Genomic DNA, 23,883 nt, shown 5'->3' with positions numbered 1-23,883 from the left:
TGGAAATGACTTTCTTATCACACATTTCTGTACTGATTAATATTTTTCTGATCATATCCTTTCCTGTAGCAGAAAAGGGTGCAATGCAGCCCACAAGTTTTTATGTCCTTCTAACAGTAATATTATAAGCAAATGGCTACAGTTTATCCTGTACAAGGACAATTCCTCCTAGATTAGTGTGCTATTACAGTCCCATTGACGTTTACCTAGAAGCAAGCTTCAGTTAATTTAATGGACTCCCACACATGCATAGGGTTGTAGTCCAATAAACCAAAGTATGCTGTGTCTTAAAACAGCGTTCTTACAAAGGCGCAATGCATTTACGAATCCAGAGGTTTACAGTTCACATGTACAGGAATATATACACCTATGTCTTTTTTACAGAGGAGAACACATTTCAATTCAAGCCTTACTTTCAGGATGATCCTATGCATGCTTATTTGTAAGCACTCGCCCTCAAGTTCAATGGGGCTTACTCCCAGTAAGTATGCATGAGATTGCAGCATTTATGCTAATTTATATAAATGCAAGTGGGGTTAAAGTGAATTAAGGACTACAAAGCCCACAGAGTAACTTTTTGTGCAGATAGCGTGTTTGGTTCCCATATTTCCAGCAATCCTGAGTGGTCAGTCCCCACTGCACAGAGTAACCCTCTTTTAACAACAATCTAATCTGCCACTGAACTCTGTCATTATAACTTGATGAGGAAGGACCCCGCCCCCATGTCACTCCCAACAACTGTACTCTAGTCTTTTCTGTGTTATTTCCTCTACCTCTTCAGAACATGCCTTGAGCTCAGTGAATTGAGCTCCCACTATGTAGGTAAAAGGGATATGCTGAACAAGCAAAGTGTGTGTGCCGGGGGAAGCTTAACATATGTTGCTTGCTACCAGTTCCTTCTTGCTGCTCTGACAAGGACAGGAGAGGCATCTCTAGGATGACCTTCAAGTGATCTGGTTATCATCTTTGAGATAAAGGCAAGGCAAAAGGCCCCTATCCTATCTAAATAAAGGAGCATTTCCAACCTTATGAAATGGGCTAAAGGTTCCCAGAAGCTAAAATCTTCAGGCTGCAGTCTTCAAATGATCGACTATGGCACAGTCTCCTTAACTTCAGTGGAGCTATGTATAGTCTTGCTGGCTTAAGGCTGAGTTAACTGTGGTGAGAAGTGGGGGCACTATGTGGTCCAAACCCATTTGAAGTAGTTCAGGATGGATCACTCATAATGCAGGTCTGCACTGCTGTGTTTACATTGATGGCAAGTTAGTTAGTAGCCATAGCCATACAGCACCATCCTATGAATTAAGACGCTGAACTGCAGACTGGAAGGTTGGCAGGACAGCAGTTCGAGACCTGAGTGCTGCGTGACGGAGTGAGTTCCTGTCTTCAGTCCCAGCTTCTGCCAACCTAGCAGTTCGAAAGCAAGAAATTGCAAGTAGATAAATAGGCACCGCTTCGGCGGGAAAGGTAACAGTGTTCTGTGCACCTCGGTGTTTGGTCACGCCGACCACATGACCACGGAAGCGTCTTCGGACAGCGCTGGCTCTTCAGCTTAGAAATGGAGATGAGCACCACACCCTAGAGTCGCACACGACTGGTTGGGGACACCTTTACCTTTTTGTACACCTGTACCACTGTGTCTAAAGCTGGTCAGATCTGCCTTTATTGCTTGAAAATTCTCACCACTCCCCGCTTACCGTTACATATGCAACAATTTCGGGGGGGGGGGTAGCCATGTTAGTCTATTACAGCAAAACCTAGTGCAAAGAGTCTTGTGGCATCTTAAAGATAAACACATTTATGATGGCATCAGTGTTCATGGACTGATGGGCTGGACACCAGTCCACAACAGCTTATCCCATAATAAATCGGGTAGCCTTCAAGGTACCACAAGACTCTGTTGTTGGTACTCTGAAGGTACTCTGTTGTTGTTTTCTTTGCATTTGTATATTTGATAGATGTTTGCATGGGCTTTGATGGCTCTGATGGGTTTGGAAGGTCATAGAATGCCAGTCAAGGGGAGTATTCCTATTCCCAGTGAAATGGCATAATATGGCACAGTTGTGGCACATGCATTATACCCTCCCCTGGCAATATTATCCCTGGGCAATAATTTGGAACTGGAGGCAGCACAGCAGGGGGAGCAGGTAGGGGAGCAGGTTCAAATACTCAAGAGTCAGCACCATTTTCAGACTGAATTACTGTCTTCAGTGGTCCTTCTTCAGGAGCCCTTGCCAAAGGAAACGAAGTAGGTAGGCCTTTTTTTTGTAACTGGGGCACTCCAGTTGTGGAATGAGCTTCCCAGAGAGGCTTGCCAGGCACTTACATTGTGCTCTTTCTGGAGCCAGATGAAGACCTTTTTATTTTCTCAGGCATTTTAGTCTTTTAGTTCTGTTGTTTTAAACCTGTACTGTATTTTAAACCCCTGCATTGCTACTAGGTTTTATTCTAGTTTTTACTTTTTACTGTATTTTAAAGTTTCATTTTTATGATATATTTTATGCTGTATTTTGTGGTTTTAATTGTTGTGAACCACCCAGAGAGCTTTGGCTAGTGAACAGTATAGACATGTAATAAAATAAATAAATATGTTGACATTTCATGTACTGCATGTCAGCACTTGGAATGGTATATCTAAGATTCTATCCCCTCAGACCAGAATTGCCCCCCACAAAAAAGAAAGTATTTTCTTCACTTGACAGCCTGTCTGCTATACAGGCTGAACCAAACTGCAGGCTGCTTGTACTTTCTGTAGCTTCTGGGCAGCACACATGTGCTACTCTGCAGCACCTTGAGTTGTGGGTAGGAGTCCATTCCTGGGCACAATTCAATGCACTGGTTATTACCCATAAACAGAGATGAGTATCTCAGGAGTATAAGGATATCCATACAGACCCAGATTAAGGTGGAAATCCTGTGGGCAGCTGACCTGTGTAAATCCCATTGACTTTATTTAGACTTAAGCAGTCTGATGATGCACAGGGTTTGTAACCAAGGGGTTTATTCTACACCAGTATCCTGCCTTTAACAGCAACTAGTTCTAGAAGATATAGAGAAATAGTATGTTGGGACACAGGGCCTCAAGGAGAACACACTGCTGTTGACATGCTAATAACACATATGCTTCCAATAGGGTTTAAATTGCTGGATGAGACATTTGTCTGATACATAGTTCTTGGAGCGGTTTCTGGCACTAGTTAAGAACATAAGAAAAGCCATAGTGGATCAGACCAAGGGTCTATCTAGTCCAGCGTTCTGTTCACACAGTAGCCAACTAGCTGTCAATGGGAGACCCACAAGCAAGACATGAGCACAACAGCACCCTACTGCCCATATTCCCCAGCAACTGGTGTACACAGGCGTACTACCTCTGATACTGGAGTAAGCACATAGCCATCAGGACTAGTAGCCATTGATAGCCTTCTCCTCCAGGAATTTGTCTAACCCCCTTTTAAAGCCATCCAAATTGGTGGCCATCACCACATCTTAGAATCACAGAATAGTAGGGTTGGAAGGGGCCTACAAGGCCATAGAGTCCAACCCCCTGCTCAGTGCAGGAATCCAAGTCAGAGCATCCCTGACAGATGGCTGTCCAGCCTTGTCTTGAAGGCCTCCAGTGTGGGACAGCCCACCACCTCCCTAGGTAATTGGTTCCATTGTCGTATTGCTCTAACAGTCAGGAAGTTTTTCCTGATGTTCAGCCAGAATCTGGCTTCCTGTAACCTGAGCCCATTCTTCCGTGTCCTGCATGCTGGCATGATCGAGAAGACATCCTGGCCTTCCTCTCTGTGACAACCTTTCAAGTACTTGAAGAGTGCCATCATATCTCCCCTCAATCTTCTCTTCTCAAGGCTAAACATGCCCAGTTCTTTCAGTCTCTCTTCATAGGACTTTGTTTCCAGTCCCCTGATCATCTTTGTTGCCCTCCTCTGAACCCTCTCCAGTTTGTCTGCATCCTTCTTAAAGTGTGGTGCCCAGAACTGGACACAGTACTCCAGATGAGGCCTAACCAGTGCTGAGTAGAGGGGAACTAGTTCTTCCCGGGATTTGGAAGCTGTGCTTCTATTAATGCAGCCCAAAAGAGCATTGGCCTTTTTTGCAGCCACATCACATTGTTGGCTCATATTCAGCTTGTGATAGACAACAATTCCAAGATCCTTCTCGCTTGTAGTTGTTGAGCCATGTATCCCCCATCTTGTAACTGTGCATTTGGTTTCTTTTTCCTAGGTGCAATACTTGGCATTTATCCCTATTAAATGTCATTCTGTTGTTTTCTGCCCAGCGCTCCAGTCTATCCAGATCACTTTGAATTTTGTTTCTGTCTTCCAAAGTATTAGCTATCCCACCCAACTTTGTGTCATCTGCAAATTTGATCAGCATTCCCTGCACCTCCTCCTCCAAGTCATTAATAAAAATGTTGAAGAGCACTAGGCCCAGGACTGAGCCCTGCGGTACCCCACTCGTTACCTCTCCCCAGCTTGAGAAGGTCCCATTGATAAGCACTCTTTGAGTCCGATTCTGTAGCCAACTGTGGATCCACATGATCGTTGTTTCATCTAGCCCACTTTGAGCTAGTTTGCTCATCAGGATATCATGGGGCACTTTGTTGAAAGCTTTGCTGAAGTCGAGGTATATGATGTCTACAGCATTCCCACGGTCCACAAGGGAGGTTACTTGATCAAAAAATGAGATCAGATTTGTCTGGCAGGACTTGTTTTTGACAAATCCAATCACTGCACTGTTTTCAAGGTGCTTCCAGATGGATTGCTTTATCATCTGCTCCAGAATTTTCCCAGGGATTGATGTCAGACTGACTGGTCTGTAGTTCCCAGGTTCCTCCTTTTTACCCTTTTTGAAGATAGGGACATTAGCCGTCCTCCAGTCATCTGGCACTTCACCCGTCCTCATGATTTCTCAAAGAGAATAGACAGCGGTTCTGAGAGTTCTTCTGCCAGTTCCTTTATTACTCTAGGATGCAGTTCATCCTAGAGTAATAAAGGAGGAATTTATTCTTTATTCTTGTGGTAGTGAATGCCATAGTTTAACTATGTGCTGTGTGAAGAAGTACTATCTTTTATCTGTCCTGAACCTCCCACCAATCAGCTTCATGGGATGAACCTGGGTTCTAGTATTATGAGAGAGGGAGAAAAATGTATTTCTATCCATATTCTCCACACTATGCATAATTTTGTACACCTTTGTCATGTCTCCCTTTACTTGCCTTTTTTCCAAGCTAAACAATCCCAGCTGTTGTAACCTTCCCTTACTCCAGACATCTGATCATTTTAGGGCACAATCCTATGGCCACTAGACAGCGGCTAGATGGCTATAGGATTGGTTGGTTCCCGGAGAACTGCCTCCCCATCCCTCCCCTGCCACCTTGTAGGCAGCACAGATCCCCACAATCTACAGAGCAGTGTGGAGTGGACAAAGGGGGGTGTTCCTGGGTGCAGGGCATTCTTAAGTGCCGGTACGACATTTCCTATGTTTTGTCCAGCCTCCTCACCCCATGCTCCGATGACCTGCGGCTAGACAGCCAAAATCAGCCATGTAGCTGCGAATGCAGGGCGGCTGGAGCATGGAGGAGACAGTCCTCTCTGCACTCCTCCCGCCCTGCATTGGATAGGCAGTGGCCTCCAAATTCGGAGGTAGCTGTGTATCCGCATAGGATTGTTCCCTTAGCTGCCCTTCTCTGCACTTTTTCCAGCTCTACAATATATTTTTTTACATGCGGTGATCAAAATTATACACAGTATTCTAAGTGTGGTTGCACCACAACTTTGCATGGTATTGGCAGTTTTATTCTCAATTCCTTTCCTAATTATGCCTAACACAGAGTTTGCCTTTTTTACAGCAGTTGCACACTGAGTTGACATTTTCTTTATAAAAAGATTTTATTAGTTTTCCAAAATAAAATCAACCAAAGCAAAAATAAAGGAATGGGGAAAAAACTGAGTTGACATTTTCATCAAGCTGTCCATCGCAACACCAAGATCTCTTTCAAGAAGCCTTACCCAACCTGGCTGCAAATAGTGGGAGTTGTAGACCAGCTGGGGGAAGGATGGAGGTGGTAGTTAGTTTACTACCACCTCTTCCACAAGGTGTAGTCTTGGACAGTGGCCACGTGGTGTGCAAAGCTTAGATTCTCAACCAGATGATGCGACAAAGTTGCTCATTCCAAAAAACACGCGTGGATGTGGGTGCCAAACAGTGCAATCCTATGTATGTTAAGACAGAAAAAAGTCCTTCAACTCCTAGCATTCCCCAGCCAGCATAGCTGTCTATTGTGCCCATATGGGCTTTGTCTGAATACCCAAAGCGTAGAACAGCTTTCCTCAACCTTCAGCCCCCATCACCCCCTGGCTTATGTGTGGGGGTTGATGGGAGTTGTATTCCAACACATCTGGTGGGCGCCAGGTTGGGGAACGCTGGAGTAGGGCCCCCTCTTTCAATACGCAGTGTGTTGAAGGGAACTGAACCCTTCTGAGAAATGGAATTCCCCTTCCCACGCTCCAGTCCGGTTTCAAATGCTTTTTCAGCACGAGAAAGGTCCCAGGAGTCCTGAAGCAACGGCCGGGCCCAAGTAGTAAAACTAGCACTGTTTCAGTGGCCCTGCACATTTATTTCGGTTGCGACGGAACCTGCTTCCGTGGAGCAAGCGTGGTTCCAGGCCTGCGCGAAAGTACGCCCTGGCTGCCACTATCGCCAGCGCGGGGTTTTCCTTGTCAGCAAACGCGCCGCAAGGCGGCTGCAAAAGAACGCCACCCCGCGTGCCGCTCCCCCGCTCGCCGGAGAGGGGCGACCGGCGGGTTTCGTGGCTCCGCGCCCGCTTCGCTTCGCTGCGCTTCCCGGCCTCGACGACCACGGGACGTGGGGGCGAGCGACCCCGCCGCGGTCCTTGCCAGGCGCCAGCCAAGGGCGGGCGGGCGCGCCCGGCCCCGTCAGGTGACCGCGTAGGGGCCGGGCCGGCCTCACGTGACGCCGCCGCCGCAGAGTCATAGCTCGGCGCTTCCCCGCTGCTGGCTCAGCAGGCGACCGGGAGAAGTCGCTTGCTCTTTGGGACGGCGAGACTCCGCCACCACCATGCTGGCTCTGATGCTGACGTTGCTCCTGGCCGCCAGCTCGGCGGTGCTGGCCGAGCCGCTCAAGTTCGTCGACTGCGGTGAGTAGCCCTTCCCTCGCCCGCCGAGCTCCTCCCTCGCAGCCGGGCGCTCCTCCTTCGCCGGGACGCATGGCGCTGCCGCTTGCGGGGAGTGCGCTGGCCCCGGAGGTGGGTGAGATGCAGGGAGGCGGGCCGGCGCGTGAGTGAACATTGGTGGGATACCCTGCGCCTGTCGGACTGGACAGGTGCCCACTCCCACCAGAGGGTGGCCGTTCCACGTCCGAGTGGGCGAAAGCTTGGCAGCCAGGCCACCAAGGCATGAACTACCGGTCTGGAGAAAAGGAGGCTCTCTGGGTGGGGCACCGCCCAATCTCTTTAGCCACATACCTGTGTCCAAACTGCTGCTCCGCTGTTTGCCCACATTTTCCTGCTACTGCAGCAGGAGCCCCTGCCGCCCCCCTTTCCTTCTTCTATTAGGGCTTCTTTTTTTCCTAAGTGGCGCAAAAGACACCACTTCTGAGAATGTCATAGAACGTGATAGTTGGGGCTGGGCAGCCCATGTGCATGTTACTTTGGTCACACAAACCTCTTGAAACAGTCTTCGTATTATGCCTGCTACAGGACGAGGGATATGCAGTATCTTCAAGCCAGTGTAGGGCCAGAGGTTATATGGAGGGACCAACAGTTGTGGCAGTAGGAATAACTGCTATGTTGAGAGCCACATTCTCCAACCAGCCCTCTAGTAAAACTAGTTGCTGACTAATGGTCTGAAGTTGCAACTAACGCAATGGCAGGAGCCAGCCCTTTCCTACTGATGCCTTACAAAGTGGGGTGGTGAGAGGAAGATTTCAAATGCACCTTCAGCATATCGGAGGGGGGACCTGAACTTCCCACTTTTCTCCTTGAGACCGCTTCTCTCCAGCTATTTTTCTCCTGGCAGGGGCTTCTCCTGGTTTCAGAGCCCCATTAGAAAAAACAACTGGGGAGAAGCAGAGCATGGGCAGCCAGCAGCTTTAATCAACATACGTGGGCAAACACACATAAGGGATAGTTAACGGCTTGGTTTTATATTTTCAAAAATGCAGGATCACCCATTGTTTATTTTTCCCAGTAGCCCCTGGGAAAGTCCAGAGTGCAGGCAACACTATCTCAGTACCTAGTAGAGCTTCATTTGAATATCTGCAGCCTCCTCCCACTTTCCATCTTAAGACTGTAACCAAATGCAGACTCCATGGCTTCAGCATCAGCCACTTTTTTCCTTCCTCACCATTTCTTTTTGCTTTTTTTTTAATGTCTTGCCTGATAAAGAATTTGGGGGAACTCAAAAGCTTGCACAGTATTTTGTAGCACTGTGCTGAATTTTTGATCTATTTATTTTCAACCATTTGTTGCAGGGTGTGTGTGTGAAAAGAAATTGCACTGAAAAATTGTGAGAAGTGGTGAGTATTTCGGAGAAATTTCTCAGGGTGCAGGGCTTCAGTGCTTACCGTACTGTAAGGAGGTGGCTGAGGGGTTTGTGTGTGCTGTTTCTTCTACCATTTCCCCCCATTCAATCCTTGCAGCCTTTCTGGCTACTTGAGTTTTTTGAAGAGCCCCCCTAGAGGACTTAGCCAGAACTTCCTCCCTTGAAAGAGGCATTTTTGGTTTTGCTTTGTTGTTATTAAAAGGCCTTTTAACAACAACAGTGATTAGAATAAGAAGTATAACAACAACTCCTGGCTCAGCTTTCAGGCACTCTGCAGGCAGCAGCACAGGGAAGCCCCAAGAGAGGAAGTCCTGGCCAATTTCTCTAGTGGGCTTTTGAAGAAGCTCAAGCAGCCAGAGAGTCTGCAAGAACAAGAAAGGGGTGGCGGTGGTAAAAGAAAGAGCACACACAAGCCCCTCAGCCACTTTCTTACAGAAAGGTAAGCACTGAAGTCCCGCACCCTGAGAAATTTCTCTGAAATTCTCAACATCCCAGCGAAAAAGGCAGGTGGGGTTTCGACACGGCACCAGCAGATGTGACCTTGAGGGCAACCTCATTTCATATGTAGATCTGCTGTCTCCACATCTAGATTGTCTGAAGGCCAAGGTAAGACTCATTGCTAGCAACATTTCTATTTGGCCTCAAATAAATAACTGACAATACTATGTGATTCAACCTGCTTGTGATACCACAAATCTTGCATCAGATGTTAGTTCACAGATGTTACTAGACAGCTAGAATGAAAGGTCAGTTCTGCTTTCATAGAAGCTTTGCACTTTCAAAGGCATATCCATATGGGAGCTCTGATGCTACTGGTTTGATGCTTAGTACAAAACTAGCAATGTGAAAACCAATAACAAAGTAAGATGCCATGCAGGCATTGTGTGGTTGCCAATGCAAAACCCACAAGCATATTACATCTGCTGTGTTGGGTTGGCAGGAGCTCTGCAAGGATGCCCAGTGCCTTATATGTAGCACCAAATATGTGCGTCTGAGAGCCCATCTCACCCAACAAACATGCCCTGACTTCTCATTGGGTGGCAAAAGTATGCAAATTTCCCCTACTCTAAAACTCTTGCCGCAAGTGCACATATGTGGTCTCTTTAAGAGAGTCACGTAATGCAAATTCATGCATGGTCACAGACTGAGAGCTCAAAAGTCGAGTAATATGCTCTAATTTCTTTTAGCTCAGAGGTATTGGCTCATATGCCACTTTCCTTCATTCCATCATTTAAAAAAAGTGTTTATAACAATTTGACATTTAAGTAGACTTTGTTCTATATTCATTCGATAGTGTTGCCCAATCTTACTGGGAAAGATAGCTCAAAGTAGCTTGGCATTGCCGGTGTTGTTTAACCAGATAAGTTCTGGGAAACATGACTCTTAACTGTATCAGAAAATTTATCTGATAGAATGTATCTTAAATGTACGGGGGGGGGGGAGCTGGTTTCCTCCATTGCTGGGCAAGTAATTGGAATGCAATGTGATGTTTCCTTATTCTCTAGCACTATCACGTTTTAATACAGGGTCAATATAGAGTCTCTATCTCTTTGAAGTTTCTTTCAGCTCTTGCCCGCATTAGGAGCTCCTTCTAAGATCATGTCTTTTATTCAATAGATTCAGGAAACTGGTTTGTGGGTGTTGGTTGTTTTGTTTGGGGTGGCAAGTTGGTTCGCATTTTGTGTTCAAATTGTTTTGGGGAGAAAAAAAGGAGTTGGTTCTCACGGGAAAATTTTAGAGGGCCAGTGGATCTGTTAAGACAGAAAATAGGAGTTCTGGAGTTGGGGAGAATGAAACCTGTTGCAGAATGAAGAACTTCCATTCCCGCACCACAGTTATCCCCAGACACCCACTTTTGTTTTCTTCAGGGGCTGCTTCATATGCCATGTCTTCCCTACACAGAGAATATTTCTATGCGGAAACATATCATGTGGGAAGCGGCCATGCTTCTTGCAGAGACTGCCAATATAGATGTAGTTTTTTCTTTGAAACCAGGAAACATCCTTGTGTGCTCACACCATTTCCTTGCTCCTGTGGTAGGAATAGGGATGTACGAAAATCACTTACCTGTTCGCAGATTATGTTTATGGGCGGGGAAGGCGTTCTGTCCCTCCCCCCAGAATCCTGGACGGAGGGGGGGGAGGCACTTCATTCCTCCACCCCCCGGAATCCTCCGCGGCCGGCTGTGGTCCGCGGCAGCTCTGCGGAGCAGCTGGCCAGGCCCAGCCAGGCCAGAGCTGTCCGCAGCCCGATTTCCGGCCGCGGAGGGCTCGGGGGGGGGGGGACGACACTTATGCAAATGGCGGTGGCTACAGCCGCCGCCATTTGCGTTCCTTATTTTTGACGTCTTAATCTATGTAAATATTTACGTAGACTAAGACGGCGAAAATAAAGGGAATGCAAATAGCGTAGTGGACGCTATTTGCGTTCCCCTTATTTTTGCCGTCTTAGTCTACGTAATTATTTATGTAGACTAAGACGGCCCAAAATAAGGAACGCAAATGGCAGCGGCAAACAGTTCAAGCCAATGCACAGTTAGCCAGGAGTAAACCCCCTGTGCATAATGAAATTTACTTCTGAGTAGATATGTATAGGATTGCACTTTAAGGCAGTAATCGTAAACTCACTAAATAGGCTGTAAACCACATTGGACATAGTAGGACTTACTTCTGCATAAACATGCATAGGATTGCACCATGAAGGTACAGCCTGAAATACACTTAAAAAAAAAAAGAAAAAGGTAAAGGTGTCCCCAACCAGTCGTGTCTAGGGTGTGGTGCTCATCCCCATTTCTAAGCCGAAGAGCCAGCGCTGTCCAAAGACGCTTCCGTGGTCATGTGGCCAGCATGACTGAACACTGAGGTGCACAGAACGCTGTTACCTTTCCCGCCGAGGCGGTACCTATTTATCTACTTGCAATTTCTTCCTTTCGAACTGCTAGGTTGGCAGGAGCTGGGACTGAAGACGGGAGCTCACTCCGTCATGTGGCACTCGGGTCTCGAACTGCTCTCCTGCCGACCTGGTCTGCAGTTCAGCGTCTTAACCACTAAGCCACCGCGGCCCCACTAATACACTTACTGGAGAGTAAATCCCATTGTATTCAGTGGGGGTTGCATGTGAATAATCATGCATAGGTCTGGATATTGTGACTGGCCTGTTTTGTTCTGCTCTTGGACAGAGAGGTTTTAAAATTTATTAGCTATTTAAATACAAATTCAGCAGTTGCATGAGGCCACAACTTCCTGCCTGCATAGCTGGGGAAACTCAACTATGAATGAAAGACTGATGCATCACTAGTCATGTGAATGTACAAGTAATTTTATGAAGGACACAGGGCTGATTCACACTTTTCAGTGTATTTGCTATGGGTAGGCTGGTGCTTTCAGTGCTAAACAATGTAAAATGCAGAGGTGAAATGCATTTGTTGGCATTCATCCTATTGTTCATTTCCTCTCTCCTCAGTGTCAAATTTTAGATTGTAAGGTCCTTGGAAGTTAGGACATAGAAGCATGCATGTTTCTTAGTGGCTGGGATCATCTGGGTCATGGAACAGGTTTAGCTCTCACCCCAGAGATGTCCCTGAGCATACCTCTCTATTTTCTTACATATGAATTAATATTTGCCATTCATTCCCGTGGGGAAAATAAAAGCTCTTCATGTGAGAATAACTTTGTGCTGAGGGCACTTCTGATATGGCGTGGCCTAACCTCACTGAGAGATCTCACACAGGGATTGTACAACCTAGGGGCCTTTGTAATATACAGGCTTTCTGCTTGCACACACCGTAAAGATGCCATTTTGCTAGCAAATAATGAACAGTTGGGGATAAGTAGATGTGTGCTACCACAGGGCAGTTGGAGCCCCCAGGTCATGTTCACTACATGTCTTACAATGTTTGGTGACACATGTCTCCCTTTAATACCTTATGGGGTTGGATCCAGACTTAGTCAAACTTAAGAGTAGACTCATTAAAATTAATGTGGTTTAAGCTAGTCATTACTAACTTAAATCCCATTAATTTATTTGGGTCTACTCTAGGTATGACTAAGTCTGGATCCAACCCAGATTTTTACCACTGCAAACACTGGTATAAATATGGCAAATGTGTTTGCCTCAAAAAGTCTGAATTGGCCCTCACATATTCTGGGGAGGATGGGGGATACTTTTACCTTGAAACACGATGTATCAAACTCTTCTCTCAACATTGTATTTAAAGAAGTAACATGTTTGAATGAGTTCAGTTCTAATTTTTGTGACTTAGGCTGCAGTCATAAACACATCTACTAGGGGGTAAACTCTACTAGTGCATGTAGGATTGTACTGTTAGTTTTAATGCTGGACTTGGAAAGATTCAGATCCATAATTAAGGCCTCAATCCTAGGCATACTTACCCATGAGGTAGCCCCATTGAATGCATTGGGACTTACTTTTACTGCACAATCCTATGCATATTTACTCAGAAGTATGTCCCACTAAAAAGCAGTGAGAACTGACAGGCTGCAGGGTTAATTTTTACTCTGTGAATGTTTTACTGAAGTCTTAACAACATGCTCAGATTGCTTCATTTGATGGCTGCCTTCCTGGGAGAATGCTTAGTCAGGAAACTGGTGAAAATGGGACAGTGCTGTTTGTATAAAACAAACAAATACCCGAGGAGCTGTTATCCTAGAAAATAGGAAGATGAGTTAATTTGGCCTTCCTCAACCTGGCTCATTCTAGATCTGTTGGACTACAACTCCCATCATCCAAACCAGTATACCTGGGAATGGTGGGAGTTGCTGTCCAACATATCTGGAGGGCACTAGGCTGTGGAAGGCTGAATTTATTGATGTGGGATATAAAACAGGGTGATCATACTTGCACAAATATCAATCTGTTTTGATTTCATTCATGGAAGATTGCGAATGAACCTCATTCGTCTGTCCCCGTAAACCTCAGCCTAACTAGATTGTGCTACTTCATCTTGATTCACCGTCTGGTTTGTTTACATGTAACTTTGTCATCTACATAAAAAACCCTTTGGGGGCCTAGATACAAGTAACACTGCAGGCTTTACTAGGGATAGCAAGTCATCTGTTGTCTATCAGATACTTGGTGGGATTTGTAAGAGGAAGGAAGATAATGGTTCCACCACAGCATCCTTGAGCATGTCACCTCTATGCATTTGGTCAATTTCGCTGGCCTTTGGTTGTGGAACCCTCCTTGTACTCCAGTCTTAAATGCAACGAACGGTAGTAGTTTCAGTGAAGCTTATTTCCAAGTAGTATGTTTAGCATTGGAGGTGTGTGGCATAATGCAGATCCAGGTTATGGAGCCTTTCCTCCTTCAGCTGAGTCTTTTAATGTGTTGCTTCTCATAGCCACTTCACTGGTTCAAACATTTGCAGCTGTTCCAGGTTTTTTTTAAATAAAGAAGAAGCCATCTACTCTCAAGGACTATACCTTGGCTGAAATTTAATGAAATTCGCTGCAAAGAATTCTGCATTCAGCTAGGAGGTATAAGCCTGATCAATAAATAGGATCCCAGGTGGTTTTCCTCACCATCAGTACTCAACTTCTGTGACATCACTTCATTTCTGATGCAACCTGACCATTTCTAAGATGTGGTTTCAAGGATGTAATTTATTTATTTAAAACTTTTTTTAAAATGCAGTCGTTCAGGTGGTGCTCTTGTAAGCATTGTGGAGTAGTTGTGCCTCCCCATTGTGGGATGTGTAATCTATTCTGCATTAGCATTCTGTTGTGAAATGTTGCAGAAATTGTTTTCTGTCCCCTAACCATCTCAGGATTCTCTCTCAAAATCTCTTTGCAATCAAAAGTATTTCCCTAAAATTACAGGCTGCATTTTCCCAATAGTATCCATGGTAGCCAAATTGTGGTAGTTTGACTCGCGGAGTCAAGCCATCATTGGGAGCTGAAGTTGTCATATAAAATGTGGTTGTGTGAATGAGGGTAAACTTTACAGGTTCTTGTATGGTACTCTGGACTTTTGACCAATGACAGTCATGGCGTTGCATCCAAGAGACTGCTTTGAATAGCAAGAGCATTACGATTATGGATTTCTTTGTTTCCCTCCTCCCTCACAGGTTCCAAAGATGGAAGTATTTCGGAGGTCAACGTGAGTCCTTGCCCTACACAACCTTGTCTTCTCCACAAAGGAGAGTCCTACAGTGTCAATGTCACGTTTACTAGTAGTAAGTATAGCCTGTTGATTTCAGACTTCCTTAAGACATTAGTATCTTTTAGACTGAAGCTTTTTCAGAGTTTGTGTTCAGCATTTGAACTGGGGATGATTCAACTCTTCCAGTTATTTTACATGGAAAGCACCTCCATTTAGGAAGAACCTGTCAAGGGCTCCTTGGAGGTCTCTCTCAGTCTAATCCAGTAGCAAAGTCCAGACACAGACAAAAGGGATTCCTTTCAAAGCTTTATTCTTCTTTTATAACTTAACAACTCTACAGGTAGCAACTAGATCTGAGCAGCAGAGTACCTATGCCCTAAGTTGGAACAGTTGGTCCCCGTTTGCAAGGGAATTACTGGCAGACCCCTGAACTTAAGGACTAGGGAGAGTCCCTCCCCTTTTCCCTTGGATCTTCTGGGCGCAACCGTTGTTTGCGCGCCAACCGGGCACTATGCCTCCTTTCTGCGCCCTCCATTTGGCGCCGCTGTCGGCATCGCGCGTCCACCAAGTCTGCTATCCGCGCTCTGTCACTCCCTGGACTGCTATCTAAGCTAGGAATGCTGGTGGGAGGAATCTCCGTCACCTGTGAGCCCTGGGAAAGAGGAGCGTGCTCCTCTCCCAGGAGCGACTGCTCTTCCTCAGAATCAGAACTACTCTGGGATTCTGTGGGCTCAGTGTCCACCCTGACAGAACCATGAACACTACATCTAGATCATTGCATGGAATGATTGCAACTGTACGTACACATTTGGAAAGCTGCAAGTGGCTGTGGCTTTCTAGTCCCTGCATGCAATGGTCTATGTAAAGATTCATGGTTTTTCCTACATGGAAGTGTTTTCTGCATAAGAAGCTCAGAGGAGGGAGGTGGAGATAAAATTTCTTAGACATAGGGGTTCATCACACAGAACTTTTATCCTGCTACTGAGATGGCTCTCTCATGGAAGTTTGCGGGCTCTATAGAAGATGTCGTTACCCTCCAGGGTGTCTCCTGCAATTTCCCCTAGCCTATCCTGTGTTTTCCCCAAATGCAATAACTGTGGTATTTTTTCCACCCCATGGAACAGGAGCGGCATGACCTCCCTGTGAAATTCCCCAATAGTGGAAGAAACCACTCTATCTGCCTGCTGTGGGCGTTTGTTTTCAGTTGCTGGGGGTGCACGCTGTCAGGATGACAAAGGCATTGAGGATGGGAGTGGGGCATGCAGGAGCAGATTTGACAGGCACGAGGGCAAGAATTGCCTGTTGATTGCAACTCCTGCCTCTGCTCAAGTCTTGCTGAGGAAGGACTCCTCATTTCCCAGGTGTCTGCCATGTAAGTGCTTGAGCACATTTCTCAGTTGGAGGGAGAAGAGGGTAAAATGCCTCCCTGCAACGAAGGGAGACACATCTGATCCCCCACCCCACCAAGCTCAGAAGCAACATCCTCTGTTTATTCAGAGCACCCCATTAAGTTCAATGGGGCTTACTGGACAAGGGCCTTTGATTGTGGAACTGTCTTTGTGCTCCAGTCTTAAATGCAACAAACAGTAGTAAGTGTGCCAAGGATTGCAGACTTATGGCACAATGTTACATTTTATGTCTATTCGGAAGCAAGTGAGAGGTTTCCTGGGGGCTGCAAGAAAAGACTACAGCAGAAGTTAAGCTACGGAAAAAAGAACCCACCCCCACCCCTTTGCACACATGCCGAAGAGGGAGGACCGCACTCCCTCAGTTCAGACCTCAGTTCAAACCACGTGTCTGATGTGTAAAGGAGCCCTTCCTAATCCCGCAAAAAACTCTGAAAACAGGAAGTTCCAGAAAGGATTTGGATTTTTGTGTGTGGGGGGGTGTTCTTTAATGTAGAAACACCCATAGTGGATCACAAGAAGTTGCCTTATACAGAGTCAGACTATTGATATCTAGCTCAGTGTCATTGACAGTGACTGGCAGTGGATTCCTAGGGTTTCAGACAGGGAGCTTTCCCAGCCCTACCTGGAGATTCTAGGGATTGAACCTAGGGCCTTTTGCTCTTCCACTGAGCTACAGCCTTTTCCCCAAAGAACAAGAGCAGGCAGGGTCTCCCCCAACTGTGCTTGCTTATGCAGAAGTCAGGAGAATGCAGGAGAAGAGTAGGTGAGAAATGTGTTTAATGTACTGCAGCATTGAAGTGGCACAGTGAGAGCACTTTTGTCTCTTGTATGCAACCTTGGAAGTCCCCATTCCAGGCCCAGTAAAAACTCCTACTTTGATTGGCAGTGGTAATTTGCTAATCCATTTCTTCTTCTGCAGAGATTGACAGCCAGGGCAGCCAAGCAAAAGTGTATGGAGAAATGCTTCATGTGGATATCCCCTTCCCACTCGATCAGCCAGATGGGTGCAAGTCTGGGATCAATTGCCCTATACAGCAGAACCATTCTTACAGCTACCTGACCAAGCTACCAGTAAAGACTGAGTACCCATCGGTGAGTGTCTTAACAGGCTAATCCCAGTACTTACAATTGCCTTCCACATGCCTTTACTTCATTTATGAAATAGGATTTTCATGGGAGGTGTTGGAGCCACTCAGAGAACCATCAGGCTGCTCCTTGCCTGGGAGGTGCCCAACTCTTGCCAGATTGGAGAGTGGGGGAAGTAGCCACTAATAGCAGATGGTGGTAAACCCTTGTCACCACTTCAGACTGTGGGTGGTGGTGTTAGGTTTCACATGATGGAAAGCTTCCCACCCCCACACCTCATTAAAAATACTGTCCAGCACAGAAAGTCTGCACGTTGGGGAGGCAGCTTGACTAGAACTCTTCTCAACATCTATTCATTTGTTACATATATATCCTGCCTTTTCCTCCAAGGAGCCCAAAGTGCCATACATGATCCTCCTCCTCTCCATTTTAACCTCACAACAACCCTGTGAAGTAGGTGAAACTGAGAGTCAGTGACTGGGAGTCACTGAGGGTCAGTGAAAGTCACGTGGTGAGCTTCATGGCCCCTAGTGGGGACTTGAAACCAGGTTTCCCCACTCCCAGCCCAACACTCTGACCACTACACCACACTGGCTCTCTAGCTTTCTATGTGTAGGGAATTACTTTGTATGAAGAAGCATTCAGTCATGTCAGCTCCCACCTGCAGTCTGAAACACTATGTCCCACATACATGTTTACCATGCCATCTTCTGTCTGTGAGAATAAGGCTCCAGACCCAACCACTCTTGAGGAAATAGATGCCCCTACCTCAGTCCTTAGGGGCGCAGGTGGAAAATGCAGCAGACTGGTTGTAATAAATGGTCAGGGGCATCATCTCTTTGTTCATGGAGATAGTCCTGATTCTGTGCTTGATGGCCATATTGAAGAAAAAGTAGAGGGAATGCATGTGTTCTTTCTTTAGCAGTCAAACTTACCGCTTAATGTGGGATCCACTGATTCCAGCCTGGATGGGAAGCATTTGAAGCCCATCTTAGCCTCAGACTGGTCTGAGGTGTGACAATTTCTCTCTCCCTCCCCTTCCACAAGTAAGTCCTAATGCCTGAGGATCACCTCTTCTCACTACTTTCCTCTCTTTTCCAGCTTAAACTAATTGTCAAGTGGGAGCTGATTGATGACCAAGGCGAGATGTTGTTCTGTTGGAAGATTCCTGTCCAGATCACCAGCTAAGAAAACCCTGCTTAGCCCTCAGGGGCTTCTGGGGAAGGGAAAAAAGGGGGTTGGTCTAGAGAGGAGTCAAATGCTTTGCTGTACAAGGCATTTCTTGCTTTAATTCCTGTAGCATTTGTGCAACAACTGCTCTCCTCCCCCAGTCGAAGTCAAGATGCAGCAAGGGAGTGCTAGTCAGAACTAACCTACCCCAGAGAGACTGGGAGTTGGGGGGAGTCTCACTGTAACTCAGGGCAAGGCAAAGTTCTTGTAACCATTGACAGAAGTGGTATGGGGGAGGATTTTGATTGCTTGGAATGGAAGTAAGAGAAACTGGGCCAACCAACATCAGGATGATTGCTGCTTGTCAACATTGAAGTGCCTCTCATGGTCAGATGCTGGCCACAGGCTTCCATCTGCTTCTCTTCCCCCACCCCCCTTGCCTGCTTTATCATGGCCTCAGCTTTCCTTGGAACTGCATTTGTCACTTGGAGCCAGAAGAAGACTGAACAGCCACCTTCTGTGGCTACTTGCTGCAGAGAGGGAAAACCATCCTCTCAGTAGATGCCAAACCAAATGGCATTTGGTCTCTGCACAGAGATCACTTGTATTAACCATTTTGCACTATCTTGTAACTTACCTGGCATTGCTGGGGGAGGTGTTCTCCAAATCCAGCCTCTTTTTATAACTTTCTTTTATTAAACTCTTTATGATGAAACATCTGTCTGTCTTGTCTGGGGATGGTGAAGCATTTGGTAGCGGGGAGCTTATTGTGTCCCATCATTGTGCATTCAAAGAGAATGGAAGGCCTTTTAAAAGGAAATTGTCTCTGGCTGAACATAACCTAACTGACTAACTGCAGTCTGCTCTAGGTGCTTTTCCAACACTAGGTGAAGTAAGTGTTGGAAGAAACTTGCAGAGTCTTCGCTCTTCTGTAGTTCCCTTTGTTTAGCTCTGTTCCTGCCACTAGTCATATGCTTCTGAAAGTGTAGAGAATAGCTTATGTGTATGACTGAGGATGAGATATAGACACTGCTGAGTCTGAAAACAACATGGTCGGAGGCAGGATACTCCCATTCAATCAGTCTTTCAGAGTCCTTTTAGAAATTAGCTCTGTTTTTCTTTCCCATTGAATCAGGAAGATCTGGCTTTTAGCTACCTCTTCCCACTGGCTTCTCACTCTAAATCTGGGAAAGAGGAAGCAGGAACACTTATAAGCAGCCCCAGTCTATAAAGGTATAAGTCACAAAAAAACCCCATTGTTTTATTTACAACATCATGTATTTTTGTCCCAATAGAAAGTACCACAGAGAGCACTTCCTAAACCTAAAGGGCTGTAATCCTTCTTGCTTCCCAAACTATTGTTCCAGCAGTCACAGAAAGTGCAGGGATGCCCATGGCTTGGGATGAATACGGAGAGACTGAGCCAAGAAGCCCTTTGGAGCCCAAGCTACTGCCAGGCTATAGATAGGATGCCATATGCTCTGAAGAGGGCCACCCTTTGTTCCAGGCTCATATATGGGAGACTGTTTCCCTTGTCTTGCTTGTGAGAGGGGCTTTGAGGGAGGATTGAACAGGGTCTAGGCTGATTCAGCAAGGAGAAGCTAGAATTCCCATGACACCTGTAGAATGGGCGTGTTCCTCAGTCACTGCAGAAGGAACATACAGTCCATCAATATCTCTGTTGCTTGCGAGATGCTGCTTGTTTCGCATACAAAGCTGGAAGGGTCCTGCATTCTGTATCACTTGACCAACTAACAGAGTGACTAGATTCTCGGGTTGTGTGTCTGAGGACAGTAGGGCAAAGCCTGTAAGTAAAATTGGAACGCCATGGTTCTGTGAAAGGTAGAGATCCTACATAATGTGGGCTTGGGGGATGGGAGGTGAATACTGTACACAGGGATAAGGCCTTGTGAGAATAATTCTTGGGGGCATAATCCAGCCTCTTGGGGGTTGGATTATGATATGAACTGAGGGATGAATGGGGGTGAACATTCTGTCAGCCCACACAGTGCAAGTTAGTAACTGGGGGCTGAGAACCTTTGATAAAAAGGGGGATAGAAACTTATCTAATAGCACATGATTAGCAGACTGGGACCTGAGTGTTATTGCTGTGGCTGAAGCAGGAAGCTTGTGTTGAGCAAGCCAGCAATGGCCTTTGCAGTGTCCCACTGGCCTTTGTCCCTGTGAGTTTAACACAGTGAGATGTGTTGAGCTTCTGCTCTCTGGGAAACAATCAAAAGGTTTTAAAGCTGCTATCCCAGTAACTCTTTTCCAGCTGGGCAGACCTCCATTTCTCAAGGCAAATGGCTGAAAGTGTTGCCTCTGTTCAATCACTGCTTTTGCAGTCACGCTGCCTCTGGATTCTGTGATGTCTCTGGCACGCAGCGGTGAGGCTCGGCTAAAGCTATGTAGCCAGGCAAGCAGTTGCAGCGATAGGAGCCCTCTGTGTTCTCGCAGGTGCTTCCATCACACAAGGTCATAGAGGCATTTGCTTCCTCACACTCATTAACATCTGATGTGGGGGTACAAAAAAAAAAAAGTACTTCTCAGACCAGGCGTACATAACCTATCCCACTTTCCTTTGGCCAGTATCCTCAGTAGAGCTTAGTTTAAATGAAATGCTGAATACACATGAAAGCACCCATTCTGGGTTCCATTAATCAGCCTCTACACATGTAGCATCTGCATACCACCAGGGCTTCCCACTGGGTCATAGATTTCTGGTGTGTGTGCACAAGTGGTGCATACAGTGGTGCTGTCAGAGCAGAGCTTTGGGGCAAAGCAGAACAGGCAGGAGGGGTCCCAAACAAAGCAAGGCTGACTTACTACATTTTGAAGTAATGCACATTGCCATCTAAAGAGGGGGTCTTCCATAAGACCATTGGCTTGGGATTCAAGATCTGCCTTCCATGGATGGAAGGTGCTTCCACTCCTCCGCAACTCTTTGTAGCATTTTCAGGGGGCTGAAGGGGCTGCCATGTGGGGGAGGAGGCATGGAAGTCTGCTTCCACCAGCCCAGTTGCATGTGCCTAAATCTGGATCCAACTCATTAAGTCCAGAGACTAAAATTACCTAATTTTAAAATTTTAAAATTACACCTTTTAAAATTACACTAAAATTACACCTTCTTTGTGTAGGAGCCTGCACAGGTGATAATAATCTTTTAAACATAACCAGAGGCTGTGTAGAACACACAATGGCTAAGTTTCCGATGTGTACGCAAAGTCTCAAACTGGAATTGATTCAAAATTTCCTACACACAAAACATCTACAATGAGCAGAATCCACCAAACAAAACACCCAACCACCACTAGGACCAGGAACTGATCTCACATCCTCTCTGGGCTAATCTGATCTGGGGATCTACACTGCCAAGGGTTGATGGCATAAGGCACTTCTGTGCTGTGAAATGGACCCACTAGTAATCTAGCATGGAAATGAAGTTACTCTCTCAACAGCAGTTTCCAACAGTGCTTGCCTCTGGCAAAGTATTCCTGTTTTTCTGCATACAGAGGTCCCTTCTTAAGGGCCGACATGGAAGCTCTGAACAAACATATTTGGATTTTGCAGCTACCAATTTATTTTTGCTGATTTGACGAGGGAAGCGTCCTTATAGGGATGCTCGGCAAGCTAGTTAATGATAATATCAATGATAAAGACCAGGTAAATGGGACTTTGCACTATGCAAACAGCAATAATACTTTAAAATTCTGCAATGCTGTCAAAATGTGTCTGGGCATGGGTGGTTTGACTTTTCTATTTATGCACTGAAGGGATCAGTGGGACATGTCTAAAGCATTTCCAGGACTGTGGCTAGCACTGCAAGAAATCCTCCAGCACTGTGGGCTGCTTCAGCCGTTACAATTGGAAGCGGTACATGGTAAAATATTTAGCTTGCATCCACTGCTACTGTTTCTGAGACATCAGTGTAGCCTTTTATTCAGTACTGGAAAGTGGTATGTAGAGCCAGGGCCATCTGCAGATCCATACACTTGTGGTCTACAAACTATGGATTGTACAACGTTAGTCTATCTTGGCCAATGGTTGGGAATGATGGGAGATGCAGTGCAACATATCTGGAGAGCACCAGGCTGTGGTAGGCTGGTCCATACTGTGCAAAAAGGTTTTTCCCAAGAACTTGCAGTAATTAAGGTTGCCAACTTTTGGGGGGCAGAGGTCCTGTGTCAGGAAATACAAGTGCTGAACACCATTTGGATTAGTGCCTGTAGCAATAAATATGGCCCAGAGTTCTGTATGTGTATTCTCAGAATATCACTAAATACATACATACATACATATCATTTGTATAGTCCAGCCTTCCCTAACCTGGTGCCCTCCTGATGTGCTTGACTGCAACTCATCATTCCCAGCAAGTTCATGGCAAAAGTGGGATTCAAACTGGGGACTTCCTGATTTGTAAGCTCAGTCTTTTAGCCCCCATCTCTCTACTTTGGCAGTGTCTGAGCTGGCCCCTTTCCCTTCGTGGAGCCACTTACCCACACAGGCCATGAGAATCAAGTCTAACTGGAAGCCAACAAAGCAGTCGCAGGTATAGCCCTCCTGTACACGCACACAGCGTCCATTATCGCAACCATTCAGAATCCCACACTCCTCTGCTCGCAGCCCTTCAAAGCTGCTGTGGTGCCCTGAAGAGAGAAGGGAACAATAAGCCTGTAGGGCAGGAGCGATATAGAGAGGGACTGTCTAGCAAGAAGAAAGAGCATCATTCTGGAAGACGAAACATGCCAGCAATGTTTTTTTCATAGGTGCAGATGGTAAATATTAAAGGCATGTGTGAGCCTGTGAAAAGATTTCATGATATGTGTATTTTGCTTCTATCTACTTCCCCTGTTTGCTATAAATTAGATAAAACACTCTTTTGATTTTAAGTATTAAGAATATAGACCAATAGTCCCTATTCCAGCAAGTGATATACATATAGATCACTTCACATGGATTAGCACACCTGGCTATTTAAAGATAGCTGTTACAGCAGGGGCGGGCAACTTTGGCAGGTCCGGGGTCCATTTTCACATACACCTGCTCCCCTGGATTCTCCCAGACTGCTCTGGCAGCAAAACAATGGTTTGCCACCAAAATTCAGTGGCAAACTGCTACATAGACATAACTAGGTCAAATTTAGCTTGAGAACAAGCTAAATCTTACCTTTTTTACCACTACAGTAACTAGGCCAAATCTAGCTTGAGAACCAGCTTTTGACCTAGTTACTGCTCCAGAGCAGAAATCCAACAACGTCTTTTTGCCACAGTAAATTTCAGCAGTGGTGGCGGGAAACAATGAGGGTCAGTGGGGCCACATACAGCCTGCGGCCCGTGTGTTGCCCACACCTGTATTACAGGACCTCTGCTTGAGCCAGGAAACATCTGGCTTGAACAGAGGGGCTGAACCCAAGATTTTCCTGCATACCAGTATGCAGGAACCCATTCCTGGCCTCTCCCTGGGGCTGTTTTGGCACCGAGCATATCTGTACATGGGACACCCATTTTAACACTCAGGGGTGCGATACTGTG

General features: G+C 46.1%; 2 protein-coding genes across 2 annotated transcripts in view; one reads left to right on the top strand and one right to left on the bottom strand.

Moving 5' to 3' along the window:
• The first annotated feature begins 6,977 nt into the window (after window positions 1-6,977).
• Window positions 6,978-19,067, top strand: NPC2 (NPC intracellular cholesterol transporter 2). The gene is made up of 4 exons (XM_084842390.1): window positions 6,978-7,162; window positions 14,653-14,760; window positions 17,016-17,188; window positions 18,284-19,067. Exons 1-4 carry the CDS (start codon window positions 7,084-7,086, stop codon window positions 18,368-18,370), a joined length of 447 nt encoding a protein of 148 aa, XP_084698516.1. The 5' UTR covers window positions 6,978-7,083; the 3' UTR covers window positions 18,371-19,067.
• Window positions 18,448-23,883, bottom strand: part of LTBP2 (latent transforming growth factor beta binding protein 2) — a 201,775-nt gene continuing 196,339 nt past the window's right edge. The window contains exons 34-35 of the mRNA XM_084842380.1: window positions 22,849-22,998; window positions 18,448-20,864 (exon numbers count right to left, since the gene is read on the bottom strand). Of these exons, the coding sequence (XP_084698506.1) occupies window positions 20,698-20,864; window positions 22,849-22,998 (317 nt within the window). The 3' untranslated portion in view covers window positions 18,448-20,697. The remainder of the gene's footprint in view (window positions 20,865-22,848; window positions 22,999-23,883) is intronic.

Source organism: Heloderma suspectum, chromosome 1 (assembly GCF_057233095.1).
Source record: "Heloderma suspectum isolate Gila_16-S chromosome 1, 16-S_ref, whole genome shotgun sequence".
Classification (NCBI taxonomy): Eukaryota; Metazoa; Chordata; class Lepidosauria; order Squamata; family Helodermatidae; genus Heloderma; species Heloderma suspectum.
The sequence above is the reverse complement of the archived record's forward strand: the minus strand, read 5'-3'. Positions and strand labels throughout refer to the sequence as shown.

Bases quoted from the DNA above. Each gene is read 5' to 3' on its own strand.
- NPC2 (XM_084842390.1), top strand. From the start codon at position 7,084: ATGCTGGCTCTGATGCTGACGTTGCTCCTGGCCGCCAGCTCGGCGGTG. The intron at 7,163-14,652 runs GTGAGTAGCCCT...CCTCCCTCACAG, and splicing joins GCTCAAGTTCGTCGACTGCG to GTTCCAAAGATGGAAGTATT. The intron at 14,761-17,015 runs GTAAGTATAGCC...CTTCTTCTGCAG, and splicing joins CAATGTCACGTTTACTAGTA to AGATTGACAGCCAGGGCAGC.